Source organism: Triplophysa dalaica, chromosome 6, assembly GCF_015846415.1.
Source record: "Triplophysa dalaica isolate WHDGS20190420 chromosome 6, ASM1584641v1, whole genome shotgun sequence".
Classification (NCBI taxonomy): Eukaryota; Metazoa; Chordata; class Actinopteri; order Cypriniformes; family Nemacheilidae; genus Triplophysa; species Triplophysa dalaica.
Genome location: NC_079547.1, coordinates 21,361,031 through 21,387,764, shown reverse-complemented (window position 1 = coordinate 21,387,764; position 26,734 = coordinate 21,361,031). Strand labels below are relative to the sequence as shown.

The 26,734-nt window shown below is 36.7% G+C and overlaps 1 protein-coding gene across 4 annotated transcripts in view; it reads right to left on the bottom strand.

Annotated features, from left to right (window-relative positions):
• cntn4 (contactin 4) overlaps window positions 1-26,734 on the bottom strand; it is a 123,327-nt gene that overhangs the window by 56,476 nt on the left and 40,117 nt on the right. For 3 of the 4 annotated variants that reach the window (XM_056751603.1, XM_056751604.1, XM_056751605.1), the window contains exons 4-5: window positions 23,066-23,241; window positions 11,482-11,577 (exon numbers count right to left, since the gene is read on the bottom strand). In XM_056751603.1, the coding sequence (XP_056607581.1) occupies window positions 11,482-11,577; window positions 23,066-23,241 (272 nt within the window). Of the gene's footprint in view, window positions 1-3,869; window positions 3,933-11,481; window positions 11,578-23,065; window positions 23,242-26,734 lie in introns of those variants that run through there. The other variant, XM_056751607.1, reaches the window with a different exon arrangement.

The window sequence follows — 26,734 nt, the reverse complement described above, 5'->3', positions numbered from 1 at the left end:
GGTCATTCCTGTCTAGTGTTTGTTTAATTTCAACTAAATCAAACCTAAGGAATGACATAAAGTCATCCAACAGAACACAAAGGAAGATATTTTGACAACTGTTGTTGACCGAACAGCGATGGCAGCCATTCACTTGCATTGGTTTTGTGTCCATACAAAAGAAATCAATGGATGCCACCGCTGTTCGGTTTTCAACATTCTTCAAAATATCTTCTTTTGTGTTCTGCAGAAGAAAGAAAGTCATACCGGTTTGAAATGACAGGATGACAGAAATGACAGTAAATGATTACAGAATGATCATTTTTTGGACAAACTATCCCTTTAAATAAAATTGAACATGAACTTGTTTTCTTTGCAGTATTTGATGTCTAAAAAAATACTTTTCTGCCATTTTGACCTGTATCTCCAGTTTTCACTTTCTGCAAATAAATGCAAATAGAAGGTATCTATTTTTTGAAATTTGTGGAAAATATTGTAAGTAGTTCACAGAATGAAACAAAATTATAATTTTACCTAAACACTATAAATACTAAATTCAGAAATGGTCCCTTATTTTTTTCCACAGCTGTAATTTTCTAAAACATTTCTGTAACTTCGATGATCTTCTCGTCCAACTCTCTTGCCTCACTTAAAACACCCCCGGCCTGAATTACGTGGATGGCCTCTGTTTGCAGAGAGCTGTGAGCTTTCTAGACTGAAGTGGAGGTGGCAGCCGCTCAACTGCTTGTGCGTGACTGATGTGACCTGACTGAAGGAGCCAGGAAGTCATGATTTGGGTTTTCGCAGCACATTTCTGAAGGAGCGGGCGCTCTTGAAGTCACTCGCACAAATAAACATTTACTCATGCCCGTAATGCCGCGTCCACCGATGAAGGATGCGTTTTTGTAAAGAATCCTGACAGTTCTCAGTTGACTCAACCTCTAGAATCGTCTTACAGTGTGTGCTTTCATGATACGCAAAGATGTGAGATGATAACCCGAGGAATGGAGGACAAAAGATGATGTCTTGTTGCACTGTGTAGTAAATCAAAATAGCTACACTGAAGAACTTTGCTGTAATTTCGCAGCAGGTTTGCCAGTAACTTACTGTAGATTGAATTGCAATTTTGTTTTAAGCATAAACTTACCTAGTTCATATATTTTCTTTCATAAAATAACAACTACATTGGGTCACTTTTCTTGTTATGTTAATGTATCGTAATTTGAAAAGTTTTCAATATTTTAACTGAAAACAAGAGAAAAATGCTTAGGCAGAATGTCATTTTTTGCAGTGTTGCTGTGCTAATGCCAGTCTCTTCTTGCTGCTTTTTGAATCTCAAAAGTGTTTTAATTTTGATTAAAGTCATTGAAAACAGTACTAATCGGAAAACTATATTAAGTAGTAGTTAAATCTACAGTAAGTTACTGCCAAACCCGCTGCGAAAACTACAGCAAAGTTTTACATCGTAGAAGCCATTTTTATCTGCTCTCTATCAACACATATGATTTGTCCTTGCTAACCTGTTTCTCGTGCACAAATTGTGTCATTAGTGCTGCCTGCTCACGCAAAACATCAATGTATGTCGTTTAAACCAGCCTGAGATGGTTCACATTATTTGCAAGCAGCACTTGCAACACATAAAAATCATGTTGTTATTAATACGCTGCTGTACTATTCAATATAAAGGGTTCAATGAAACAGAGGTAAACTGCTTAAACACAACAAAATAAATGCTTTTTCATAGTGACTGCTTTGAGAAATTTCATTTACAGACATAATGCAAGGCAGACAGCACTAAGCATAACTCCTAAGTCTCCTAAGCTTAAGCCCAGCAGCCTAACGCATAATCAGTTGTTTTGTTGTTAAGAATGAGTGGCAGAGTATTCCTGCAGGCCTGAAGTTATTCCCACAAGAACCGAGGGATCGGCGTATGGGTGGTTGTGTAGATATTGTGCCGTGTTTGTTAGCAGGAGCCGTGGGGACATCATAACGTGTGACTGGTGTCCAGCTGAGAGGGAAACGATGTTTACTGGTACACATATAGCAGCGTAAGACAGGAGCTCATTCAAGGTTTATACAAATTTGAACCTTACTAACGTGGCAGTAAAGATGCAGATAAACTCTTTTTATTCGCGCTCTATACACCACTAGCTGACTTGAGAAATCCATTTTAGATAAATTTGATATGGAGGAGCTGCCTGCTGATACTTTATGAATCCAAATCAACTATTTCAAATTATTAAACTGAAGTCAATTCTGCATTAGTTTCACACAGTATTAGAGATGAAAGTAGGTCGAAAGCAATAACCAATACCTATTTATATGTGAAGGCTGATAAGCAACGTTAATACAACGTATATAGATGCTTTTTCGTTTGAATCAGTTTGATCACTTATTCAGAGTGAAATCAGGCGTGACAAGCAATATAATATAACGTAAACAGATAAAAACTAAAATTCGGTCATCATTTACTCACCCTCGAGTTGCTCCAAATCTGTATAAATGTCTTTCTTCTGATGAACACAGAGAAATATATTTGGGAGAATCCTTGTAACCAAAACAGTTTCTGACCACCATCGACTAACAAAGTCAAAAGTGCCCCAGAACTGTTTGCTTTCCTACATTCTTCAAAATATCTTCTTTTGTGTTCAACAGAACAAGCAATTTTTCTTTTCTTTTCATTTTTCTTTTCATTTATGAGTGAACCGTTCTTTTAATATAGTGAAACCTAAAATGTTTATCAACTTGCTTTGTATTATAACTAAAAGATCATCACATGATCTAAAACTATTCATAGATACAACAGAATAGTGTTTTTTGAACTTTACTATATAAATACAATAGTGAGTACACTTCAGTCATTTTTCATCTGTACAGCAGCTACTCTACTACATTTGTTCCTCATAGCGCAGGGTGATTTTCCACACTCTCTGAATGTATGAGACTTTAATTAATCTGTTCACAGCATGTCCAGATGTTAAGTACAGGGGCTATGATGAAATACTCTGCGAATGATGTCTTAATAAAACCCCATAATACATGGTACCAAATCGCTTCTCATTTATTCACTGTTCATACTGTATTTATAATGTCTTACATGTTAACGCTTACAGAGAGATATCGCTATTTAAAAGGAGAGGTTCATACAATTTAAAAGAGGTACATGAAATAATTCATCTCAAAACACTTCTGTAGATCTTAATGGAATTCAGAGTTCTGTGAAAAATCTTTAACTAGTGCGAAAAGTCATCAAGTATTCGGAGAAGTCACAACAAAGAAATACTTGAGGGACTTTTATTACCACGTAATCCCCAAACATTATTATTGAGTATGAATTTGGTATAAATATGTTCTTAGGAGGTCTGTAAACAAAATTCACATTTAGAAGATAAAAGCATTCACACCTGACAGTCTTTACGAATCAACGATTCTTAAAACTTCATTCTGCTTCCCATCAGAGCCATTGAGAGGGAGTCGCGTCATCACCGTTGACTCCAATGGAACAGTTTTTTCACAGCAATGGCGGTTCATGGAGGCTCTCAATAGTTCTCTGGACGTTTCTAGTTACGCATGGAGCTGCGACTAAACAGACCAACTGAGGTAAACTTCTAACCAATTTAAATACGAAAGCCATTTAATGAATACAAATAATGAAACAAATAAAGCATTTAAAGAGAAAACATAACTTCCTGGAACTATCTGAAGGCCCCATGAATCATGTGACACGGGCTCTCAATAGTTCCTGGAAGTTTCTAGTTACGCATGTAGCTGTGACTAAACAGACCAACTGAGGTAAACTTTTAACCCATTTAGAGACGAAAGCCATTTAATGAATACATTTTTTTAAGAAATTAAGCATTTAAAGAGAAAACATAACTTCCTGGAACTACCTGAAGGCTTAAAATCACATGAAGCTCCAGCGTTTTGGACTTCTGTTGGCAGCTCTCTCTCAATGGCTCCCCTTCCCATTAGGTTCCAGGCTGTGAGGTAAACTAATTACTATTGGCTATTTAAAAAAGGGGGAGTGGCCAATAAAGATGTCCCGTCTACACTCCCTTCTTCAGGGAAGCAGTGCATTTCAAGACACCTTCTTGAATAATCTTTTTTATATATTGAAAATTAACCTGTTATATAAAAATATCGAAATATCTAAGTAGATGAAATGATCATTTTAAAGAAATCTTTTTATTCCGAAAAATAGAGCAGAGCTTATTCATCTCACTTTAAATCCGTTAGCTCTCAAATTGCTAAGAAATATGCAGATGATTTGGAAAAGATCCGTTTCGGTTTCACAGTCTTGAGTCACAAGCTCACAAATTTATTCACACTCGGGCGGTCTGGTGCGCTAATACGCGATCGACGTTCTTGCACGTGGACGCACGTGTCATCGCATTTGTATTGCCGAAGCGTAACAGTCAACACACTCTCTCTCTCTCCATCTCCCTTGCCAGTGGAACATATACAGCTCAATCAGCATGTGTAAGCGCATCTTCGGCATGCAGCAGGCAGCATAAGGAAGCGGGGGGCCAGCTGTCTTCTTCTCCGTATGTTTCCCCAGACAGTTGCTCTGGCAGGGAGGCCTCTGCTCCTGACGAGAGGTTCTCTGCAGCGTACGAGCCCTTAACGCCGCAGCCAGTCAATTCAGACCGCCAGTGCAGAAGCCAATAAATAGCACCCAACCGCCGTGTTCATTCGTTATTGCGCCACCCACAGACTTCGCCAAGTTTGACTATGGAGGGTGCTTGGGGGAGAAGCAGACTGATGGCATGAATAATCAACATCATCGTCAGCTGTCAAAGTAGTCACTGTTTTTGAAAGAGGACGCGAACTGGAGAGCACATTTGTAATGGGTATTGATGAAAAACTACAGTGGTAATTATCCACGACTAAATTAGAATCTAACAAGAAGTTCGATTGATGTGTGATTGATGTGTTGATTATTTTACGTAAGTAATTAGATATTAAACGTTCTCCTGTGACAGATTGTACTTAATGTTACCTGTAATAAGGTAACATGGGACCTCTATATTCAGCGAAGTTGATATTATAATATCATTAACTGTGTTTTGTACTGGATATCAATAAATTATTATTTAAACTAATTACCAATATAGTTTAAAACAATTTACCATTCAACAATTAACACTGTTTCGACCAAATTAAAGAGTAAATATTTTGTGATTTTTTAGGTCCTACTTTGGTTTATGGATTGTCCAACAACAAGTTTACGTACATACACGGTGTAAAAACACTTTAATTTTCACTTTAATGGCAGTTATTATTTCCTTACTTCTTGACTGACTCTCAAATGATTTCTTTGGCGATTCATCCGTCAAATCCCCTCCTTTCTGTCAGCCTACTCTGATTTCATTGGTCCGATGGTCTAGTCTGCTGTGATTGGTCTACAGCGTGCAGTGTCGCAAATGGAACGTAGGGAGCCTTTTCACGGAGTGACGCAAAAACTTTTTTATTCGTTCACTTTCAGCTTTACAACTTGATAGACTGCTTACATTCACAAACTGCAACATTACACACTGCATGGAATGTAATTGTAAGGACATCTAATTAATAATCTATTCATTTGTTTTCAACAACACGAATTTCCCCCTTTTTCCGTGTCACCCAGCATGACTAGCCATCAAAAGTACTTTAATACGCGATATATTTCATATGTATAAATATATATCAAGGCAATCTGATGGGAATTCATATCCCTTTTTTAATAGGTGGCTCATTCGTGCGAATGACTATTTCATACGATATTCATATGTTTTGTTATGATACGACTTTTCCCCTGCGACGTTAGGTTTAGGGGCGGGGTTAGGTTTTGCGACTTCTTTTGATATCAGGTTAGAGAAAAATATATAATTGTACATACATACGTGCTCTGTGTGTTGAAAAATTGTCGTGCTGGTGATTCGTAAGGTCGTACTGAGTACTGACACGAAAAAAGTGGAAATTCGTGTTGTTGAACACAAATTAGTAGATTAACATTTCGTGAAAAATTTCACAAATTCCTGTAAGACTGGGTTGCATTGTAAAATGTACTCTTTAATTGATGTTTTTTTCTTCCAATCATATGATCATAACGTAACTCCCCCTGCTTTTCTTTGTTATAAACTAATGCAAGGGACTTTCAACGCAACCTCACAGGATACGCAGTGAGTGATGATTTTGAATGAATTTGTAATCGTATAAAGCACAAGAATGAAGATTGTACAAACACAATCTCATAGCAATCTCATTCGTACGTTTTAGTACAATCTGCATTTTCACCATGAACAGGTAATCGTTTTTCTTTTTTTTCTATTAAATATGTTTTGTACAATTAGCTTCTTATGAACAAATATGAAATAGATATTTTGTAAAACAAATCCTGTGGGATCAGATTGGATCATACTAAAACATACAAATGGGATCGTACAAATTCAATTAAATGACTTCGCAAAATATTTAGTAAAAAATATTTAACAGTAAAAAAATTAAAAAAATATATAACAATGAAAATTGTAAAAAGCGCTATATAAATAAAGTTGAGTTGAGTAAAATAGTTATGAATTGCCATGATATTGTGTTGGTATTTCTCCCAACTTGCATGCTTTGAACAACTTTTCTCCAATATCGCTTTGTGGCCACAAATACTTTTTAGAAATAGCTCTCTAACATTCGTATGGAAGACTCTTACGGCAAACTTTTTCTGATTATTTTTTCTCTGTAAAGTTAACAAGAAGCCGTGCCTTCTTCCAACATACTTTTCCTTCCGTGGTGCCACAAAAACAAGGACAAAATAAAAGTTAAAACGCAAAAGCCTCCTTACTGTTAAACCCAGATGCATTGCGCTTACAAGAAAACTCAGTAATAACAGTTCCCTTCTAGACAGTTCTGCTCTCCCGTTTCCTCCTTACAGGAGTCAAAGATAAATCGCGCTCCACCACCAAAATGTATTTTCATCTCATTTGTGCGGACAGTTGAAAGCAAGCTTTGACGAACCAGCATCTACACAGTGAGAAAAACACCTCAGTAAATTCAACACAAGCAACAAGTTTCTAAACTTCACAAATTTTTGTGAACCAGTATCAAAGGCAAAGAAAAAAAGCAAACGTAGCGACTGCAGATAGCAGATTGCTAGGAGCAAAGAAAACATGGCTTGTCCCATATACAAAAAATGGAAATCTTTACATCTCTGTCAAGGTGCACTTTCCAAAAACACAAAATATGACAAAAAATTTGAAAGAAAACAAAGTTAGGGGCTGTGTCCACCAAGGCGCATTTACGCGGCTGAAAATGGCAGGAGCTCAGCTGAAAACGCTGCTGCAGGCGCAGCGTTCTGCCCAAAGATGAGGATTTTTCAACTGTGTGCGCCCAGTTGAACACCGAATCTGATCGTGGGAAAAACGGATAGCACCAGGGCTGAGCGGAAAAAAACGTCAACTGATGGCTTTTTTTAAAGGAGCGGCGTTACCGTTGAAAACAATTGGAAAAACACGCCGGCCGCAGGTGTAAACGCCATGGGGGACAAACGGTTTTATTCGACATTTGGAAACCAACCATAAATAGTGAAAACAGGCAGGAATATAACTGTCACAGCTAGTCTGCAATTTGATGTATACATTGCACTTACAGTGCTGCAGTTCACACTATATTACAGTAATCAAGAAACTGTAAATATGTACGGGGCTAAATGTGTGAGTCATGTTAAATTGAGTCAAAAAAAGGAAAATGGCCGAGCAAGATAGGATGCTTGTTGCATCACCAATAAATTAAAGCATTATAATCTCTGAATAAAAAATGACAACAATTTTAGCTTGGGATATCCATTATGTCCAATTATCTAACTTGCTAGATCTTACCCACTAATCTGAGCTTCTTTGTTGGCTCATTGCTTGCTGAAGCTGCCAAATTTAGATTATCTAACACTCGCCTGCTCACCTGCTCCATTTTGGATTAGAGTGAAAAACTCTTTAGTAAGAAACTTGATTAAACTTCTTGGAAATAAAGACTAACTCTTGGTCACATCTACTAAATTAAAAATAGATCCAACATCTTTGAACCAACCACTTCCTATTCAAGCATTAAGATTTTGGCACTTTAAAGATATTAGTTTGAAACTTGTTCCTAGCCGATCAAGAAACTGTTTAAGTGATAATTCACCCCAAAATGTTAATTCTCTCGGCCTCTTGTCATGTAAAACCTTTCCAACGTTCTTTCTTCCGCAGAACACAAAAGAAAATAGCTTGAAGAAACTGGTGTGGTGTGAATGGAGGTCAGTTAACAACATCCTTCAAAATATCTTATTTTGTGTTCTGCGGAAAAAAAGTCATACAGGTTTGAAATAACAAGAGGGTGAGTAAATAATGACATCATTTTTGGGTGAACTATCGCTTTAAGAGATAAATTATAAATGATATTCAATAGAAATGGATTATATATTGAATTCATCATAAAATAGATCAACATAGGCTTTATTAGCATGTCATAGTCCACAGCTGTCTACCGGTGCACTCGATAAACTGCATAATCTTGTTTCTAATCTCTTAAACATTTCTGGTAAATGTTGAAACTAAAATATAAAGTAAACACATTTGAAACAAGTGTCTGTGTACTTTATTTTGTGTTTTCTCAAATAATCCTCAAAAAATGATTCTGCCTCATTATGTATCTTGTGGCAGAATCATGGCAGGGTCTCTTGTTTAATGTGGAGAGAGGCATTTTTTGCCCATTTGGTGTTCCATATGCTCTCCGGTTTTGTCTCTGTTCCCGCCCTCATGACTCCTCATTATTGATTGTTTATTAGCTCATGCCCTGCACCTGTCCCCTCTTGATTTTCTCTCCTTTAAAATGCCCTTTTGTCTATTGTCCTGTGCTCGTTCGTTTTGCTTTTTGGATGTTTGACTGTTTGCCTACAACCTTGTGTCTTGCTGTGTGAACTTACCTTGCCCCTTAGATGTTTATTGTTATCTAGTCGTGTCTTAGTTTTTGTAAATTGTTATATTTATCCTGTCTCTATTGCTTTTGCCCCCTTTTGGGAAGTCTTTGTTTTTGCATTTTGTCATTTATCATTCGTTTTTCCCGGTCGTGGGTGTTCTGCTTAATTAATAAAAGTCTTGTGTTCCCTTTCACTACGCTGCCTGCAATTGGGTTCTCTCTTTCCACAGATTTCATGACACATGTCACTCTAAATGTGAAAGCAAGTGATATTAGTAAATGATATACTTTTTATTTTGTCTGTTCCACCACATTGCCACTATCGAGCTAAAATACCTTTGGATCCCATGAAGTAGACTAAATGTAAAAATATAAAAAATATGAATATTACAACTAAACTGAACATCCATTGTAGCACATACGTAACTGATAAATACAAAAACAACCAAAAAACAACTTTCTTTTTGCATACGGTGTTTGAGTTTTTCAGAAATCCCCCCTTCACACTGTTAATTAGCTCACATTACAAAAAGCCTTTGGATCCACGCCACACTTCAAAAAGGCCACTTGAAAAAGCACCTTTTGTGCAATAAACGCTAACAAAGCATTTCCTCTAACAAGCAACACTGTTGGCACCATTAATAAGCAGTTGAATCACATTAATTAATGGAAGCCATCAAAATGATGGCAGAGTTAATGAACATTTCATGTTGGAGGTAGAGATGAATTGTTCAGCAGAGGTTTGGGAAACTTAGAGGGAAATACATGGGAGGGGCAACCCAGCGAGGAGGAAAAGATTTTATGTCTTCCAGCTGGTTTTAAGCTCTTTTCCAGAACCTAGTGATATGCCTCCATAGGCAGCATTTTAAGCTATAATAGACCAAAAAGGCCTGTTTACCAAGATACGCTGCTGATGCAGCATTGCATTCATCCTTTACGGAAAAACAATCCCAGAATGCACTGCAACAAGCAGGTGAAAAAATAAATCAAGTAGTGGACAACACCTCTATATCATAAATATCAATATGTTTATAAAAAGTGATTATTAAATTAATAATGAAACTTATTAAAATAATACAAACTGTTTATAATTAAACAAAAATATTATACATGTTCATAAATATAACCAATAATTATCATATCAAGAATTGTTGTGTTTATAAAAAAAGAATTATTAAGTCAATAATGTAACATATTTATTCTATAAAAAAATCATAATTAAACAGAATTTGTATACATGTTTATATCAAAAATGTGTGTATATGTTTGTAAGAAAGGTTATTACATCAACAATGAAATGAAATATTTAAAAATAAAAAATGATTAAATTAAGATTTTTTTATTGTATTAATTTGTTAAAAAAGTATTTTTAAATCAAGAATTACTAAATAAAGATTTTTATATTAAATCAATAATGAAGTCTAATAAACGTTTCTTGGTTAACCTCCTTTTAAAAGCAAAATGATTTTAAAACAGAACAAAACTCAATATGTGACTAAACTGTCTTGGAACTAACAGCAGGACAGAGTATTGGGTCATTCCTGTATCGGCGAGTCTCCCATAAGCTTTGTGTGAAAAGCGCTATGTGTATGAGTTGCTGCATATGCAGTATATCTAAATCAATCACTTATGATGTCCCATTACAGAATCAGAATGCCGCCACATAAGTCAGCTACCTCTCACTAGGTTTCACAGTCTTTGTGTAATGCAGGAAGATAATGATCATGATGTATGGATTTTGGACCTGCATCCCTCATTCTGTATGTGGAAGGATACAACTTCACGCTATAGGGAGGTAGGTGAAGGTGAAAAAGGGCAGACACACAAACAGCCCTGTCTCCAGAGGGCGTCCGGGCTTGCCTACACATGCTGTCAGAGAATTGAGAGATGCTGATGGGATTATATGATCTGTGTATTGGACAGCCGAGTGCCAAGGGACCAGGAGAAACCTTTCCTCTGGAACCAGGAGGGATGGGGAGAGAGGGGTAAACTGAACCACATTCTACTTATAAATTGTCCTCTAGGCAAGGGAAAATGAGAAAGAGGTAAAACTAATATTCCTAATTCTAATTTAACATGTCTGCTATCTACTGAAATTAGAAGAAAGCGTCTATTAAATAGCGCCATAAAATATGACATCACCAAAAGTGGCCCACCGCATCTTTTGGAAAATCCTGGGAAATATATAAATGATTTACATATCAAATAGAAAGATGAACATAAATGCGAAACAGCTCATTCCTACTTCTTAAATTGCAGCAAATTATTCATCAGCGTGAATTTTTTTTATTTATTATTTATTGTGTAACGGTTTGCAACATTTGCAATATTACCATGGGTATTTAAGGAAATTAGAGATAATACGTATTATTAGTCGGCGGATCTTACCCCAAATCATCAGCTATGCTTTACAGCATTGGTCATATAAACACAGTATACAGTATTTCATTAGGTTATATAAAACATTAAAACAAATAATACTGAAAAGAGACATATATTATCCCAAAAAATGGAATATGAAAGGTTGAGTGAAGAAGAAGAAGAAGAGAAAAATATAATAGGGGTGCGAATACTGACCTCCCGAGTGAGGGGGCGGTCCGCAAAGAAGCACCACCCCCTGCCCTTCCCTGACAGACACAGAATTCCGCCTGTGGGTTTTGAAGTTTTCCAAGTCTGGAAGAGAAAGAGTGAGGGTGTGAATGAGAGTTAAACAAAGATAAAAACAAATTCCCCAGTTCTTCCCAAAACATATTTCTGTTAAGATGCAGAATTGCATGTCAATTAATGAAAATATGTGCAGCACGCATTACGTGGTTTTATTTTTCTTAAAAAACTATTTTGTGCTACAATCGGTGATCCACAAACTTGGGGCCTTGAAGGAGGGTGTATAAAGAAATGATACATAGCCGTTAGCTGTACTGGGGGCTATATCGCCACCCATTGTGTCTGTTTAGTGTGTTTGAGAAAAGTCAAGCTTTATACCGACTTAGATTTGAATAAACAGAAAAAGTTTGGGGATGAAAGTTAAAGAAAAAGACGAGGCCAAAGAGACAGCCACTGGGAAGGTGGGGAAGTGTCTGGCATGTATTACTGATACGATTCCCCGCTGTTTTTTTGAAGATCAGAGTGAAACTAGATTTTTTCAGAAGAAAATGTGAGTGGCCTGCCCATGCAAACCTCAACGGCACAATGCTTAGGTGTTAGGCACGGTTGCCAGGGTAGGATTATGACGTTGCCATGGTGTTTGTGGTTTTGCAACACAGTTGCCAGGGTGGTTTCAAAGTCACTTTAAGACAAGTACACCTGGAGGTAGTTTGACCAGACTGTTTTTCCCCATCATTGAATATCATTTATAGTATATTTGTAGCACAAATGTGACATATGAATTACACACCAAGTTGTTCTCCCAAAAATGAAAATTCTCTCATCATTTATTCACCCTCATGTTATTTTAAACCTGTATGACTGTCTTTCTTCGCAGAACACAAAAGAGAATATTTTGAAGAACGCTGGCACCCAAACAACATTGGGGTCCCATTGACTTCCATTGTACAGACACTAAACCACTGCCACATTTCTTAAAATATCTTCTTTTGAGTTTCACACGTTAACAGGTTTTGACTGACATAAATAAATGACAGAATTTTTAGTTTATGTGAACTTTCCTTTTAACAGTATCGGTTGTAAGAAGGATAACTTCTCTGAAGAGCAAAAAAGGACCCTGACAAAAGTTAAATTTCAAAACAGAACATTTATAATCACCAGCGATGACGTTTTATGAGGGTTAACAGATGAGAGGTAAATTTGAGGACAAAATCAATGAGTCCCTTCAAACAGAAGAGCATTATTGCATTCTGCTGCGCCCCAACCGCGGCGACGCTCCGTTCAGCGCGAGCCACACACGAGTGATTTTAATAGCTCCTGCGGTTATCAGGCCCCCTTTCAGTTTTATTCATCACAAAATCCGCCGGCAACCATTACAAAGCCATTTCGAAAATGCATCAGAACCTTAAATTCCCTTTCCTTTGAAACTAATTTATGTTTGACAATTGACAGAAAACAATAACAAGTCAGAACAGCTTCCTGCTCGTTCCCCTGCGCAATTGTTGTCGAGAATCTTTGGGAAAGGTAATTCGTACAGGCAGATCGAATGCATGGATGGGTGCCTTGCAAAGTCTCAGGTGGGGGCCGTTGAAAAGCCCTTCATTTCCGAATCTTTTATTGTTTTTGGAGACAAAATGAATAACAATTATACAGTAGAACCATGAACCATGGACATATAAATTACAACAAATGCTTTGCTCTGTAGATTTCTAGACATTTTTGGAACTTTTCTGTTTAATCACAGACTAAAAATGAAATCCACATCTACACTTTTGGGTCACCACCCAAGCTGGGTAACAGGTCATTTCTGATGTAAGGCAGAACAATGGTAAATGTAGAGAGGTTCATTAAAAGGAAGGAAGGAGGCGGGAACCGAAAGACATTTAAACATTTAATAAAGTAATAAATGGCTGCAGCCTAGGGGCCCCACCTGTTCAGGGGCAGTTAGCTCATCGTGTCATCTGTAATATTTTAGGGAGGTATTCCACAATGACACCCATAATATACAGGTTGGTTTTTAATTATGGCTTTGTTTTATACACAGTTTATGTAATGCACAGTTGTTTGTGTCTCAGTAAAGATCCACCGAGGCTTTTTGAGGGGCCGTTCATATTTATACTTATACAAATGTATGCCTATACTTGAACAAAACTGGAGCTTTCGCTCTCGTGGTGTTTGCCGTTGCAAAGTAACCAGGAATAAGGAGGAAAGACTGTAGTATTTGATGTGTGTGTATCCGAGTGCGATTGTTCTGACGCACATCGCATCTTTTTGCATCTCCGCTTGATTCTATCGAACCCTGGTGCGTTAGCTTTCATCTTAGGTCATCACGAACGTGCATGACACATGATAGTAAACAATACACGGGTCAATATATTTTGGTTTTTATTCACCTGATGCACACCTATGTGCAGTGCAGAGTAAACAACACTTGGTCTAACTGTATGTTCGCTTAGTGTCCACCGAGGCGTCTGCCCCAAGTTGAGCATTTTCAGCTCTGGGCGCCCAGTCAAACGCCGCCGCTGAGCGTTTGAAAAACGCAGAGTGCCCGTGCTGAGTGAAAAATAAAAAACACTAGCTGCTTGCGTTTCCAAAAACACGCCGTACGCCGGCAGAAACGCCTCTTGGACACAGCACCTTGCAGAACTTTCTGCTGCTTACAAAAAAACTATTGAATATTTATTTTTAAATCTGGAAACATATTACCATTCATTTGCCGATCTGATTCCCCTCACAACGCGCTAAGCAATGCAGGCTCACTCTTGCTCAAATCCAAGGTAATTTACCAATGTTATCATCTCTTACATGTGTTTTATTAAAGTGATGGATCGTAATCGGCTAATGCGCATGCACATGGTACAGTTCCCTGGTGCACACCTGATTTTGTGTGACAGCTTTTACATTAGCGATTTTTCATGCAAACCGCAAACTTGAAAGGCACCTGAAAGCCACCTAAGGGGGGCTTCATCCAAAGAGCAGCCTAGGGGCCCCAGACCACCTTAATCCACTCCTGCATATACTGCAACCACGTTTCCCTATGACAGCAAAATAAACAGGATTATCAACTTTTAAAAGGGTGAAAAAGAAAAACCTTCCATATCTTTTGATGTTGGCATCAAAGGCAGAGTGTCCAATCAAATGCTACACATATTTTGGCGCAAATTCATCTGTCACTCGGTAGAAGCAAGGCAAATTAGCCAGATGCCAACATAAGCAGGTTGGATGACACGAAAAATGTGTGCACGATAATTTAAAAAAGCTGCCAGAAAATTTAGCTTAAGATGTGTTTTTGAACAGGGTAGGTAATTTCCAGCTGGTCTAAGATGGTAAAAATAACAAGATAGATGCAATGTTTGGAGATCTTGAATACGGCAAAGAAAACAAATTTGTATTCATGTTTTAAAAACCACAATACTAACGTTTTTACGTGTATCTTTTATTAAATGTCTTAATTACTTTTTATTTTTAACTTTTATTTATAGTCAGTGTCAATACTGCTTATTATCAGGCCTATGCTGTTCATTTTAAATAAGCTGAAATAATTCTACAATCTTGGCAGCAAGTTGGGTCACCACTCCATGTCCAATGTGAAATCTGGGTCCTGAAGCAAAACTGGTTTCTAACATCTGAATTGGGTCATGGAGAAGGGATTTTAATGCCATCCGTGCTGCAATTCAAGGATCAGAAAATACAGATGCTGATGAAAACATTTTGCGAGACCAGCAAGCTTTAGAATTCAAAACAGTAAAGTCAGCTTCACCAGCCCCTGCTGTCATCTTGCTCAAAGTGATTGTACATCCAAGTTCAGCATGCTGTTTACTCAAATCACTCATGTTCAAGAAAACCTTTTAACAAGCCTCATCATACAGCTTCTCGCAAAATAATTGGGTGCTTCTTGACTACGGACACTTCTGACCCTGTGAAACATGAACATAAACTCCCTTCAAATGCAATTTTCGCACTGTCACTAGTTAATTTAATGTGAAATCCATGTGTTATATGAGAACTTTGTCATTTCTGAAAGTCACAAACAGTGATCTCTTCAAACACTTCTACTAATGTAATTCACTATTTGAAATGACAATGATAGATTACATTTACATAAATTGCCAAAACGTTCAAAAGTTCATTTAAGAAACTAAAATAAAAAAATGTTCAGTATAGAATAGATACATTTTTATGAAGCCAAAATAAATCAAACTTTCTTATAATTTATCATCTTCAGTATAGAATTGATAGAAATGGCATTCATTTCTAAATCATTTTCATTCAATAAAGTTTTAATTGTATCTTTTTATAATAAAATAAATTTTGTAATGAATCAAAATTATATTTTTATGTAAAAAACTGATTCCGATTTTAAGTATATGTCTACACTCATAAAAGGTATTTATATGTTATATACATCACATGTCATTTTAACACATTCCGTGTTCATTTTGTATTTAATAAATAAAAGGGACACTTCAAATTGAGTTAAAAATAACACAAAATGTGTTGTTTTTAACACAACTGTTTTTAGAGTTAAAGAATTGGAAATATTTTTGAACGGTAGTGTACATATAGAGAAAAAAATACTATTATTTAATAATATTTTTGCATGTCTATATGATTTGGTCAACTATTACAAACTATTGCAAACAATAATATACAAACTATTCTGTTTAGAAATTTATATAAATATATCAAAAATATTTACTTCATAAAGGAAATTTACATCACACGTCTAATATTTCATCCAAATCATGCTCTTACTACACGGCATCTCCCTTGTTATCCAGTACAAAACTCTTAAAAATATTAAATCAATGAATACATTTTTAGTAGGAAAATTGCATGCTGTGTTGGACACGACCCCACAACTTTGTGGCCAATTATCGAGAGCTCTATAATAAACTGAACATTCTTATCCATTCTAAACAAGACTGTCATAAGCAGTGGTAACTATTATTTCACAATACTTACACCGCACGCAAGTGACATTTAATGGCACATATTGCACAAATCAGAAGAATTAACCCACATTAGCCTGGCCTCTGATGGCTCTGCGGTGTCAGCCGGAGCAACGATGCGGTGAAGATGCTTTTTATGGGCCAAATCAATGCTAAATCTTCTAGACTCCCCGCTATCACTTAAGCCTAAACACAGGCCACTGATTGGTTCTGCTTCAGGGATAGATTTAAATGTGAAATTAGGAAGCCTGATGGTTTATAAAGAGAGCTATAAGGTCAGCAAGGATGTGTCATTTTGGCTAGAGGACAAGTCTATTAGAAGGCTTTGCCTAATTATTTCTTAAAACATAAATTTCCCTTTAACCCCATGGAGCCAGAAGCAATCTGAAACACAAGTCTTCTATTACGGAAAGCAATTCTCTGGCATTTTCCACATTAATATGTGACTTTGCCGTAAACCGCGTACACCTCTGCAATGAGCGGTTTGTAATGAAGGAGTAATTTCTGTAATTGCTTTTTCACCGGGATAGAGAGAGAGAGAGAGAGAGAGAGCACCAATGAGCTGTTGAAAACATGCTGGTTATTTTATTTTGAACGCTTGATAAAAAAAGCGATAAGGAATTAGACTAAATTACAATTACGCCCGTGTTGATTTCAAAGTTGGTCTAAGTTGTGTCTTTAAAATGTCCTTTGTGCTGGAAATTACTTTTATAATGCAAGCAGCGCTTAAATGAAAATTACACATCAAAATCTGTATCAGGACAGCTGGGCCTTTTTCCCTAAAGCGCACCAAATGCTCGGTTTACAAAGGCCATCGCAACGGATTCAAGTCACAGATGTGTCATGAATTGTATAAAGCTTATTGACAGATTGTTAATACTTGTAATACTTGCAGGCTAATTAGCCTTATGAATGTCGGGGCACAGCCGGGAGGAGGCTTGCTAATTATTCATCATTTGTTCATATTAATGTGACACAATGTCACACTTCTTTGTATTCTGCGGAAATTACGGAAATTTTGTTTCTTTCTGTTTTCGGTATCTGTTCGAATCTACTTCACTATGTTTTTATTTTATTTCGGAAACTCGAAATGCTGCACACGGCAGGGATATGAACTAGGGACTCAGGTGTGTGGGAGATACAAGTGAAAGCGAGGCCTTGAATTTCACATCCCAGAAAATGATTTGGGTTATGAGTATAAAATAATAACAGTACTGTGGGGTGTGGGCGGTATGACTAAAATCCCAATATGAGTAACTTTATGTCACAGGAAAGGCGCATCACACAATGAACAAGTTTGTATATTTGATAACCCGGTAATAATGCTTATCTCTGGCTTACCATAGAGTAAATACATTTTATTAGTTGTCTTTTTATATAGAACTGGATACAAAGCAAAATAAAAGTTCAAAGCAAATGAGTTTGACAGCAGAGTGAAAGCCGCTTCAAAATTTTAAACTATTAAATTAAGTTGAAACACACAAGACAAAACTGATACTGGATGAAAAATATTATTAAACAATAAAATTATTAAAATTGCATTTTAAACAGTTTAGCAAGATGACACACATTTTAGTACCATGCATGCCATGCCCAGCCCAAGAAGTTCTAATATTACGTTGGCAAATAAACTCAAAATGTCATTCTTTAAGTTAAATGTGACTAAACTTCAAGCACAAACCCAATGTAAAAACTATACAACGAAACGCGAACAACCAAACCCCCCCAAAAAAACAGCACTTGGGCACTCATGATTATAAGCCTATTGGATGCAATCTCTGGATGATGGGAAGGCAACAAAGGGCCAGACTGGCACTTTCATGTCAATGAAACACAGGATGTTAGATAAAAGCCTAACAGAAGCCATAAAATTGAGAGCCTACAAGAACAAAGTGGACAAACACATTCAACATCTAAGGTAGTGAATTAATTCGAGCCGAGAAAAAAAAAATGTCTTTTTGGGTATATTTTGGATAGAGATAAAAGCCGAAGTGATTTTGAGAGGGGACATATGGTCACGCGGAGATAGAGCGAGGCGGGCCGGTTCACATCGCTGGAGGTTTACCTTACTGACAAGTGCATCTTCATGTGACTCAATTTATTTATTTATTTTGCGTGTCTGTGGTGGGGGGTTACAAGAGGTGCTGCTGGCTATTCCATCTACGCAAACCAAAAAGAGCAAAGGGACTATTGTTGTTTAAAGTACTCAGGGGGCTGTTTTCTTCTGGATAGCACGCAACTGAAGGGTTTTCAAAAGAAGGGCTGCGTGCGATACAAAACAGAGAGAAGAGTTCATCACATGCTTCTTTTTCAATACTACACAGCTGAAGGCATTCCCTTCTCTAGTTCCCCTGAAGAAATCTGCCATAATGCATGAAGCATCAACCACTTACTTGAAAGGACAACTTTACAAAAGAATACATCCCATCGCCGTTTGGTCTGATCCAGATGGCATTCACTGAGGCAGTTCATGCTAAGAAAATACAGTGTTATACAATATCAAAGAAAAAGCTGATGCACATGACCAAAAATCCTTATTATTATCATGATAGAACGATACTTGTTAAATGAACATTTTACTTTGTAAACAACATGCAAAGTAGGTTTTGTTAAATATTACTTTAGCTTATTACTTTACACCCTACTCTATTATATTATAGTTTACTATTTAAAAGTATATAGTATACTGTACTTACTATGTTTAATAATATGTAAACATGCCATGATCAAAGCTGCAGTAGATAAACTAGAAATATGCTAAATGTAAACTAGAAATATACTTAAAATGAACTATAATCATATGCCATATGTATGTATATACTAGTTTACTACTAAAAGTATAGTATACTGTACTAATTACTATAGGTTATTACATATCTGCCCTTAAAGCTAAGCTAAACTCCAAATATAAAAAATTACAATAATTATATTAGTTAATAATTAATTTATATACATAAACAATATATTTTAAATTACATTTATATTGATATATACTATATACATATATATGTATATATAAATATAAATATATTATATTACACAACTTGGTACTTGTCAAATAAGCCAACCTGTGTGTCCTGGTGTGACAGTAAAATAAAAAAAATCTAAAAATGAAAATAAATCTCTCTCATGCTATTTTATATTATAAATATAAATATTACTATTTTAACAAATATATATTATTAACAGTTTTTTCCACATTTTTGTAGTCACACCATAGGACACACTGGACACTTTAATGGTCAACTACCCATACATAATTTATTCATACCAATATGATCAGGGTAAATGGTGACAAAATAATATAAATAAATCTACTGCACTTTCAAAGACTGAAACACATTCAATTCCTAATTCACGCTACAATTCCCAATTAAGTTTTGGCACCTATCAAATTATAATAATATTCTTCACCTGAATGACAGGTATAAAACAGATTTGGAAATAAGAATGAGAAAGGTTGTACTGCGGCCATAACCTGACGTCAGATGAGATATTTCCCATTCTGCAATCCATAACAGCTGAGAATGAAGAAAATCGAGGCTGCTGAGGAACTTCCAGCTCCTCCAAAGCGATCTGACGGGATGTACAGTAATCTAAATGAACCTGACTATCATACGCCGTGGGCGATTTTAAAATGCCAGCATAACTATCGTGCTTCTCGTAAGCCGCCATGTCTTTATGAAGACTGGTGATTCACACGACCCTCCCACCACAGGAAGTAGATGAAACGCTCTCATCAGACTGTCAGGAAAAATCCAGCTGTTATTCACTGTCAAATGGGACAGAATAAAAGGAAATCCTATAAGTTTTTTTCGAGACTGTTGATTAACCGGTGTCTCAAGTTCTCTCTTTACCCCCTTACTCTTTTAACTCCTGTTCAAATTTCTCAGAATACATTTATTTTTGAAAGTCAATTTCTCTATTTGTTCATACTTTAAAAAACATCAGCTACAAAAAGCCATTATCCAAAAAAAAGACTGGGTGGAAAAAGCTTGAGCAATACCAAAAAACAAACGTATATCCACGTCCTAAAAACATAATGGACATAATAAAAATTGGTTTGGAGGGAACAATTCATCAGGTGTATCTACATCACTTAATGTTTAAACCATCATGCAAAAAGTGTTCAAACTACAACTGGACTGTCTGTTAAATGTGACAACTTGCCCCTGTGACGACTTGACCCTCATATCTCCAAGAAAGAGATAAACAGAGATATAGTTGTAAAAAAATCCTCCATTTTCCTGAGACCAAATTTTTGGTTATAATACAGAATGCATAACCTAATTTTCACAGGGTCTTTAATTGCTATGGCACATTACAACCAAGGTCTTCTTGAAGACCCCAGAAAATATGAAAATGATAAAGCTGTATATGTGAAATACGATTAAGACGCAGCACACGAACGTCTCTATCAGTGGCGTTTTAATTAAAAACATTTTGCAATTCCCAGAATGCAATTATTGCTTTAGGGACCGTCGCATTGAAACTGAAAAATTTTCTCATTTCCTATGCATCTACTGACAAGCCTTTCAATATCTGCTTAATTCACCCAATCCTATTCAGAGGGAATGAAAAAAAAACAGTTTATCAAGTTCAATGAAAGTCTCTTTTATAACCTGTACTATTGATCAATTGAAAGACCACAAAAGCACCGTACAAGCTTACACCAAAGTAACTGTAAACCTATTTTCACTCATTAAGTGATTTTCAAGAAAAGGCGAGACAAATGCAGTCTGTAAGACACAACCAGTTCAAACGCTACCTGTTATTTTTTTAACTCCGCAATAGCAGAAAGCTTCCAGTTGTATATTAACAATAACACCATAAGATGGTATTTTCAATTTAATGGGAGAGGATGTTTCTAAACAATATTTTATTGGACTAACATCTGTACACGCCCATAAGTGCAAGATGAGTCATCGGGCCCTATTTTAACGTTCTAAGCGCATGGTCTAAAGCGCATGGAGCACAGTGTAAGCGGGCGTTAGCGAATTCACTTTTGCTAGTTTAAGGATGGGAAAAAATGTCAGCGCACCAGGCGAAAGGTCTAGAAGGGTTGTCCCAATTCTCTTAATGAATGATGGGTGTGTTTTGGGCAAAACATGCAGTAAACAATTAGAGTCACATCTCTGTGAGCCAGTTCGTTCACGCAATGATGGATTCGCTATTTACACGGCGGCATTGCAAGAGCAAAGAGGAAACAGAGAGAAATGCATCTGCTTGTGCGCAAGGTTAAACGCACGAGCAGACCAACTACACAATAAGCCGGATGTTTTATCTTTATCTACACGATGATGACGTCTTTTACATTGTAGTCCATTTATTTTTCATATTTGGCATGTTTGTGTGCTGCTGTGCATCCCTCTGTGTGTAATGAGCAAAATGTAAGAGCGCTGTGCACCCGCATATAGGTGCATATTACTAACGCTGCCGAATTGCGCCCGGTGTACGATAGGGCCCATCAAATGCCAAACGACACGTAGATGACCTTAAAATTTAAACACATGAACTAAAAGCCACAAAAACCTCAAGTTTGATTTTATGGGCTCTCTAAAAGCTGCTTTACGATGTGGTCTAAAGCACCTAGAGCTCCGTCTCCACTTTAAAACGTTTGAAGAATTAAAGTTGGAGATGTGACTTCTCGACTTCACCTTTACGCTTTCTCAATGCACGCCTTCGCCTCCGACAAATTCTCCAGCATTAGACACCAAATTAGAAAATATCTCATTTAATAACATCAGCTGCCCTTTAAATTATTCTCTTGAACCCGCAGCACTCCATCATGCGGTGGAGTTAATTAAGCTATGGAGAGCGTAATAAAGAAGATGGATGTGAAGCTGTAAGAGACACGTGCCCCCACCATGCGACAACAACCGGAGCTTAGTAAGGTCAGAGACAGAGGATTGATGGATCTGTCAGCCAATCGTCTTACGTTGTCAGCAACCCCCCACCCTTTCCTCCAAGGAATTGGATTGTTCCTGCCAGGGGATGCCAACACCGTCGGATCAGAAATGGCCTTGCTGGGAATGTGGCGAATCAGAATTCAATTGGAAAGACCAATCGGTTATTTGTTAGTGATGCTGTATGCTAAGACGAGTAAACCAATTGGTGCAGATTACACCAAGACCGATAAAGGTAACTGACAATGACTATATTAGCATTTACACTAAACAGTATGTTTCACTGTTGTCACGTGATTTTAAGTTGAATGCTTAATTTGGTGGATTTAACTTTAGTTTTATGCTAGTATTTGGCTGCCAGTCGTGACTTTCATAACAATCGTATCAAAACCTGAACCTCATTTATTTCATCTCATTATCCGTCTCTATAAATGGTGACTGTGACACTGAATCTGGCCATTGAACAACCTGATTACAAGTGTGTGTGTGTGACAGAGCGATACATATAGAGGGACGAGAGAGAAAAGGCCTCTCCAGTATGCCATGCTCTCCTTAGGGATGTACATGTATTTCCATTTTTACCATGTTATCTGCAGGGAAAACAAGGGCCAGCATACAGGTTCACACTGTCAGGTCTTGATGTTCTGCTTGTTTGGACATGAACAGAGCTGCTGTTTTGATCAAAGATCAGAGACTTACATGCAAAGGTTAGACTGGCCTCCCTGCTGACGATAGTCCCAAAGGAGTTGGATGCGAGGCACTGGTAGGTCCCAGCGTCCTCGTCTTTATTGAGATGGGTGATGCGAAGGTTGCCTCCAGAAAGGCTGTGGTGAGATCCAGGTTTAGGGTTGATCAAGGTTCCGTTAAGTTTCCACCTGCAAGACAAGGGAGCATGCTTTAGATAAGCGCTGGAGAAAGGAAGAACTGCAAATATCTACAGGGAAACAGAACATCTGGTGAAACTACCTTCAGAAAACGAAATCAGACAAATGTTTTAAATGTCTCAGTTGTTTCGTTCTTACAGCGATGAAGATTAAATGGGAGAAAAAGGAAGCCCCCTGCGTCTTAGATTTTGCTCTTGAGAGTTATTACAGAAGAAGTTTCAGTGATGTCTTAATCTGAGCTCAGATTTACAATGATACCAAAGTATGCCATCAAACGAATACAAGAACCAACCAACCAAGAACCAACCAAAACAATAAATATTTCTCATAACATTTTTAATTTCTCCATGAACAAATTCTAAAATCTATTATACAGCTAGACTACTGTACAGTACAAATGCTCTAAACTCTTACTTTATGTCAGTTAATATTTAAAAAAACAAATTACAACACGCTTTAATGAATAAAATATGACTAGAAACTATAAAATATATCCTTATAAACTAACTATTAGTATTTGGTCATATTTATGTCATAAATGAGATGGTGTCACTATTTATAGATAAAATATAACTTTTACAACAAAAAAAGTGGCATTATTAAAAATGATTAATAGGGCCCCTAGATTTCCCCAAAATATATCTTATAAACAAAATAAACAAGACAATAAATGTTCAAGACAAAAATACAATTTTGACTGTAATTTGAAGTACGTGACATTTTTTAGGCATGGCTTAGTTGTCCAAAAACCTTTGAGGCCACTGTTCATAATATTAAACGAATATACCTCTTTTCTAAGTAGCTATTAAAAATGTTGGCTGCTTAAATAATGTTACAAACCTTGTGGCTGTGTTTTACTTAAAAATAAAGTTTAATAAGAAAACATATGGCAGGAAGCAGGCACTGCAGTGATGGTAACATTCGAGGGAAATTGTTTTGCATCGACGTGCCAATCGAGTTCTGGCAGCCTGGGTACAAATCTGGTCTGGTGAAACAAAAGTTCCAAGTGTGATCCAACGGCAAGACAACTGGTGATCTCCACAGAGTTGCTAAGATCCACTCGTATCATTAGACCCGTGAGTAAAGCACTTAGCACACTACGCTAACTCCAAAGGGACTGTCCCTGCAAGTGGTACACTGTAAACTAAAACTTGTTTGCTAAATGAAAAGAAACCAGTCCTGCAAATCAAGAGGCCTGTTGTTTTTCCTATATTAAGATTAATGCCCATAATGCCACGGTTTGTGAGAATTCATCTTGTTGGACACCAAGTCGCACACCATCAAATCTGACCTTCATCATTGCGGAAGACCAATTAAATGAAATACAGGCAGCGCACACCATGGCATTGCACTTGGCGTGTCATCATGGTGGGGATTTACAAAGATTATCGAAGGATAAATGTTTAAGATAACAGTTGAAGGCACATCCTATCAAAAAGCCATATTAATATACACAGGCTGCCCTATCAATACAGTCAAATTTCAGTGTTTCATCTTTCTAGAGCCCTAAACCCATGGTTCATGTATAAACCAGTGTATGAAATATATTTTTTTACTGTTGACACTGGTAGTGTTCAGTGGGTGAAGAGGATATATCGAAGTGTGTGTGTGCGTGTATAAATTTTTGCCTTGAAAAGGCATATTATTAAATATGTCCACACTAACACACTTAAACATTTTAAAAATAAACTTGGGAAGACATCTGCAGTGCTCCTTTCTATTTGGAGGCTTATAAATCAAGTTTTCTATTTTATTTCATAATAATCGACAGGATTTCGAGTGGAAGTTTGGAGGTAGGATTAAGGGTTGGGCATGGTCAATATTATTATCTTAATATGAAAACCATGCATCGTTGAGAGGTCTTCAATAATATAGCTTCTTAGATATTTAAGTAAGTCTGTGCAACTTATAACAAGAAACCGATTGATATTTAAAAAATATTATCAGTTAGTGTTGCCTTTTAAAAAAAGACCAAAAAGTTGAATGCTTTTGTATGGAGCAGTGCCAGAAATAGAAACATTTTATTGATCTCCTTGCATGGTTTGTCATCAATAACTAATACATCATCTCTCTCACATCCTCCCAATGGAACATCTCGCTTCCTCTGTAAGTTTTCCTCCCTTCCTACTCAGTCGCTGCTGAAATAAAAATAAATGTTTAACCCAGCCTGGTAAAACAAACCACCTTAAACTGCATCCTAACCAACTGTCATGCAAAACAACCATTCGCAAATTGGTGAATTTTCCATTTTGCATGAACTATTCCTTTAAAGGTCCATTGTATGAAAATTAGCAGCATCTAGTGGTGAGGTTGTGAATTGCAGCCGACACTCATTCCATCCCTACCCACTTTTTGAAGCACTGCAGTGGCTGACACAGAACCAAGATGTCATCACGTATTCACTTTTTTGCCGGAGGAGATAACGTATTTAGGAAACACGCTCTGTCCAATTTAAGTTTGTCCATTTAATGTAGAAAGAACATGGCAAATTCCATGCGAGGGGACATGCGGCGTATGTAGACAGAAATAGCTCATTCCAAGGAAATAAATCACAACGTTTCATTATTTAACGTCTTTATACACCTCTGAATACAAAGTTATGTATTTTATATTGCATTTCTGTCAACAGATCCTCCAAAAAAAATTACACACTGGAGCTTTAATTAATGCTGAGTAAGTCAATGCTAAAATATCCAGTTCAGCATGTGGTACATTGCTACTGGACTTTCCTAAATGCCGTTTGTAGTTCCACGTCTTGTTTTCTTTGCTGGTTTCACATTTGTATACAAATGCTTCTTATTTTCCTAAACAAAACAGAATCTCCCTAATGCCCCTGAAAACAAGGTCATTTACACACGACGGCTCTCCACATCAGGAGGTTCATGCAGGTGAAGGTTAACCTTAGAAGTAATATGGATGCAGCTCTATAATGTTTCTTTCAATATTTTGTCTCGGTCTCCTGAGGCTAATTTGAATCTAGCGTCTCCAAATCTAAGATGGCCCATTCTCATTGTTGCATTTCAGCAGACCTATTGTTTTCCAATGACTAAAACACAAAAGACACTTCAGCCCACAGACGGTAATAGCCTTTAAAAAATGGCAGTATTGGAATAGAGGGCTTTATAAATTGGAAACTCCTTAATAATTAGGGCTGGCGAATATATGCAAAATAATATATTTTAGTGATTTGGCTGAGGATATAAAAATAAGCAGCCTCAAGATACTCAAGATATTTTAATGTTTATATTATGAACTATTAAAAACATTATTTTACTTCTTAACTTACACAATTGAAAAAGCTTTCTGAGTTATATTGATATACAGCCGCCCGAAGGGCTTTCAAAATTATTTTCAGTTTTTCCCGAATTTACTGTGTATAGGTAAAATTATCATTGTTGTTTCATTCTGTGAATTACAAACAATATTTCTCCCAAAAGTTTATATTTGCATTTATATGCAGAAAATAAAAACTGGAGAAACGGGT